General features: G+C 54.4%; 1 protein-coding gene across 2 annotated transcripts in view; it reads left to right on the top strand.

Moving 5' to 3' along the window:
* Window positions 1–5,000, top strand: part of zeb2b (zinc finger E-box binding homeobox 2b) — a 101,407-nt gene that overhangs the window by 85,799 nt on the left and 10,608 nt on the right. For both annotated transcript variants that reach the window (XM_072448614.1, XM_072448621.1), the window contains exon 5: window positions 4,424–4,638. In XM_072448614.1, the coding sequence (XP_072304715.1) occupies window positions 4,424–4,638 (215 nt within the window). The remainder of the gene's footprint in view (window positions 1–4,423; window positions 4,639–5,000) is intronic.

A 5,000-nucleotide genomic window follows, 5' to 3' on the forward strand; every position in this document is an offset into this window, starting at 1 on the left:
GCTGGGCGGGTTACTGGGCGGGCTGCTGGACGGGCTGCTGGGCGGGCTGCTGGGCGGGTTACTGGGCGGGCTGCTGGACGGGCTGCTGGGCGGGCTGCTGGGCGGGCTGCTGGACAGGCTGCTGGACGGGTTACTGGGCGGGCTGCTGGACGGGCTGCTGGGCGGGCTGCTGGACAGGCTGCTGGACAGGTTACTGGGCGGGCTGCTGGGCGGGCTGCTGGACGGGCTGCTGGGCGGGCTGCTGGACAGGCTGCTGGACGGGTTACTGGGCGGGCTGCTGGACGGGCTGCTGGGCGGGCTGCTGGACAGGCTGCTGGACGGGTTACTGGGCGGGCTGCTGGACGGGCTGCTGGGCGGGCTGCTGGACAGGCTGCTGGACGGGTTACTGGGCGGGCTGCTGGACGGGCTGCTGGGCGGGCTGCTGGACAGGCTGCTGGACGGGTTACTGGGCGGGCTGCTGGACGGGCTGCTGGGCGGGCTGCTGGACAGGCTGCTGGACGGGTTACTGGGCGGGCTGCTGGACGGGCTGCTGGGCGGGCTGCTGGACGGGATGCTGGACGGGCTGCTGGACGGGTTACTGGGCGGGCTGCTGGACGGGCTGCTGGACGGGTTACTGGGCGGGCTGCTGGACGGGCTGCTGGGCGGGCTGCTGGACAGGCTGCTGGACGGGTTACTGGGCAGGCTGCTGGACGGGCTGCTGGGCGGGCTGCTGGACAGGCTGCTGGACGGGTTACTGGGCGGGCTGCTGGACGGGCTGCTGGGCGGGCTGCTGGACAGGCTGCTGGACGGGTTACTGGGCGGGCTGCTGGACGGGCTGCTGGGCGGGCTGCTGGACGGGATGCTGGACGGGCTGCTGGACGGGTTACTGGGCGGGCTGCTGGACGGGCTGCTGGGCGGGCTGCTGGGCGGGATGCTGGGCGGGTTACTGGGCGGGCTGCTGGACGGGATGCTGGGCGGGTTACTGGGCGGGCTGCTGGACGGGCTGCTGGGCGGGCTGCTGGACAGGCTGCTGGACGGGTTACTGGGCGGGCTGCTGGACGGACTGCTGGGTGGGCTGCTGGACGGGATGCTGGACGGGCCGGGTGACACGCGCGGGCAGCTGTGGCTCCCACAGACTGGCCGGATGCCTCAGTGTTTACCTACAGCCCGGGGCAACAGCTGGGCAGGGGCCTGAAACCAGATAGTGCTGCTCAGCCTCAGGAGACGCTCTGATTCATGCTCCACAAATGTGTCGCAGGAACCGGGCCCCGAAAGACGAGAAGGAAACCAATGAATTCAATTTAGTAATAATCACGATTTAGTCATCAATACATTACTTTAAATACATGTATGCAGTGGATAAGTAAGTCGTCTCTTTAGTATATTGTGATTACACTGCTCAGAGGCTTCATTCAGGGGCTTCACAGTGTTCAGGGGCTTCACAGGGTTCAGGGGCTTCACAGCGTTCAGTGTTCAGGGGCTTCACAGTGTTCAGGGGCTTCACAGCGTTCAGTGTTCAGGGGCTTCACAGTGTTCAGGGGCTTCACAGTGTTCAGTGTTCAGGGGCTTCACAGTGTTCAGGGGCTTCATTCAGGGGCTTCAGTGTTCAGGGGCTTCACAGCGTTCAGTGTTCAGGGGCTTCACAGTGTTCAGGGGCTTCACAGTGTTCAGTGTTCAGGGGCTTCACAGTGTTCAGGGGCTTCATTCAGGGGCTTCAGTGTTCAGGGGCTTCACAGTGTTCAGGGGCTTCACAGTGTTCAGGGGCTTCAGTGTTCAGGGGCTTCACAGTGTTCAGGGGCTTCACAGTGTTCAGGGGCTTCAGTGTTCAGGGGCTTCTCAGTGTTCAGGGGCTTCATTCAGGGGCTTCACAGTGTTCAGGGGCTTCAGTGTTCAGGGGCTTCGCAGTGTTCAGGGGCTTCAGTGTTCAGGGGCTTCACAGTGTTCAGTGTTCAGGGGCTTCACAGTGTTCAGGGGCTTCATTCAGGGGCTTCACAGTGTTCAGGGGCTTCATTCAGGGGCTTCTCAGTGTTCAGGGGCTTCACAGTGTTCAGGGGCTTCACAGCGTTCAGTGTTCAGGGGCTTCACAGTGTTCAGTGTTCAGGGGCTTCACAGTGTTCAGGGGCTTCACAGTGTTCAGTGTTCAGGGGCTTCACAGTGTTCAGTGTTCAGGGGCTTCTCAGTGTTCAGGGGCTTCACAGTGTTCAGTGTTCAGGGGCTTCACAGTGTTCAGGGGCTTCACAGTGTTCAGTGTTCAGGGGCTTCACAGTGTTCAGGGGCTTCACAGTGTTCAGGGGCTTCTCAGTGTTCAGGGGCTTCACAGTGTTCAGTGTTCAGGGGCTTCTCAGTGTTCAGGGGCTTCACAGTGTTCAGTGTTCAGGGGCTTCACAGTGTTCAGGGGCTTCACAGTGTTCAGGGGCTTCACAGTGTTCAGTGTTCAGGGGCTTCACAGTGTTCAGGGGCTTCACAGTGTTCAGGGGCTTCACAGTGTTCAGTGTTCAGGGGCTTCACAGTGTTCAGGGGCTTCACAGTGTTCAGGGGCTTCTCAGTGTTCAGTGTTCAGGGGCTTCACAGTGTTCAGTGTTCAGGGGCTTCACAGTGTTCAGGGGCTTCACAGTGTTCAGGGGCTTCACAGTGTTCAGGGGCTTCTCAGTGTTCAGTGTTCAGGGGCTTCACAGTGTTCAGGGGCTTCACAGTGTTCAGTGTTCAGGGGCTTCACAGTGTTCAGGGGCTTCACAGTGTTCAGGGGCTTCTCAGTGTTCAGTGTTCAGGGGCTTCACAGTGTTCAGGGGCTTCACAGTGTTCAGTGTTCAGGGGCTTCACAGTGTTCAGGGGCTTCACAGTGTTCAGGGGCTTCACAGTGTTCAGTGTTCAGGGGCTTCACAGTGTTCAGGGGCTTCACAGTGTTCAGTGTTCAGGGGCTTCACAGTGTTCAGGGGCTTCACAGTGTTCAGTGTTCAGGGGCTTCACAGTGTTCAGGGGCTTCACAGTGTTCAGGGGCTTCACAGTGTTCAGGGGCTCTTCTGACACGTGCATGACAAATATTCATTCAAACGGTTAAACTTTATTCACGTCATAAACAGTGAGATGCTGCAGCTCGTGTGACTATTATTAACTTGTAAACAGGAAATAAATAAAACAAAAGGACAAAAATAACATTTGAACTGTCATTATAAATACTTTATTCAAATACACAAGTGTAGATGAGGCCTTCAGCTGCTTTATGTACTTTACTCTCTCATTGTACCTTTATGGATGCTAAACTTTACTATTCTATTTATGTCATATTCCACTCTCCCAGAGTCATTTACACCTGGTGTGAAGCAGGTCAGGACCAAGCGGTCAAAACTGAAGCTTGTATGATTATGAATTAAACATATGTTAATTAATTAAAACTAAGACAAAATTAAACATGAAAAAAGAGGGCCTTGTTTATCTGTTTAGTTTGTGAGGCGCGTGTGTGTGTGTGTGTGTGTGTATATGTGTGTATGTGTGTATATGTGTGTGTGTGTGTGTGTGTGTGTATATGTGTGTATGTGTGTATATGTGTAGATGTGTGTATGTGTGTGTGTGTGTGTGCGTGTATATGTGTGTGTGTGTGTATATGTGTATATGTGTGTATGTGTGTGTGTGTGTGTGCGTGTATATGTGTGTGTGTGTGTATATGTGTGTGTGTGTGTATATGTGTATATGTGTGTATGTGTGTGTGTGTGTGTGCGTGTATATGTGTGTGTGTGTGTATATGTGTATATGTGTGTATGTGTGTGTGTGTGTGTGCGTGTATATGTGTGTGTGTATATGTGTGTGTGTATATGTGTATATGTGTGTATGTGTGTGTGTGTGTGTGCGTGTATATGTGTGTGTGTGTGTATATGTGTATATATGTGTATGTGTGTGTGTGTGTGTGCGTGTATATGTGTGTGTGTGTGTATATGTGTATATGTGTGTATGTGTGTGTGTGTGTGTGCGGGTATATGTGTGTGTGTGTGTATATGTGTATATGTGTGTATGTGTGTGTGTGTGTGCGTGCGTGTATATGTGTATATGTGTGTGTGTGTGTGTGCGTGCGTGTATATGTGTATATGTGTGTGTGTGTGTGTGTGTGTGTGCGTGCGTGAATATGTGTATATGTGTGTATGTGTGTGTGTGTGTGCGTGCGTGTATATGTGTATATGTGTGTATGTGTGTGTGTGTGTGTGCGTGCGTGTATATGTGTATATGTGTGTATGTGTGTGTGTGTGTGTGCGTGCGTGTATATGTGTAGTGGGGGGTCAGCCGATGCCAGCCCAACACAGTGTCTCTCATGAGGAGCAGATTGCACTCATAACTCCCATACCACTCTGGGCAGCCGGCCCATTAGCTGCCATTGATTTTGCTGACCTTTTGGCCCGCTTTCCCTTCCCCTTGTCTCCCCCCCTCCCCCCTTCCCCCTCCCACCCCCGCACAGACCTGCCACCTGGAACGCCAGATGCTTTCGCCCAACTGTTGACCTGCCCCTACTGCGACCGCGGGTACAAGCGCCTGACATCGCTGAAGGAACACATCAAGTACCGCCACGAGAAGAACGAGGAGAACTTCGCCTGCCCCCTGTGCAACTACACCTTCGCTTACCGCACTCAGCTGGAGAGGCATATGGCCACGCACAAGCCCGCCAGAGACCAGGTGAGCGGGGGGGTCCAGGCCCCGGGGGGGTTCAGGCCGCGGGGGGGTTCAGCACAGGCATGACAACCCCTCAGCTTTGCATCTTGACATCCTCCGTTTGGCCCAAATCGAATCATAGAAACTTCACTCATTAAAGGAACTGACTAATGACAACACCAGGAGAAAGTCCAATTCAAACTAAAGTTAAATATGAACATAATCAATGAAAACCTTTAATAATAATATTAAATAATAATGTTGGTGCCGTTTTCTTCTGATCCTAAGTCACTTTTGGTGGTGAATGATTTGAACCCCTGACCCTCTGGTCGGCGGGCAAACGCTGACCTGCCTAAGCCCGGTCAGAGGACAGTGGGACGTCCCTG

The sequence above is a fragment of the Eucyclogobius newberryi genome, unplaced genomic scaffold, assembly GCF_026437365.1.
Source record: "Eucyclogobius newberryi isolate DKJ021-1_F unplaced genomic scaffold, fEucNew1.0.hap1 SCAF_1, whole genome shotgun sequence".
NCBI lineage: Eukaryota > Metazoa > Chordata > Actinopteri > Gobiiformes > Gobiidae > Eucyclogobius > Eucyclogobius newberryi.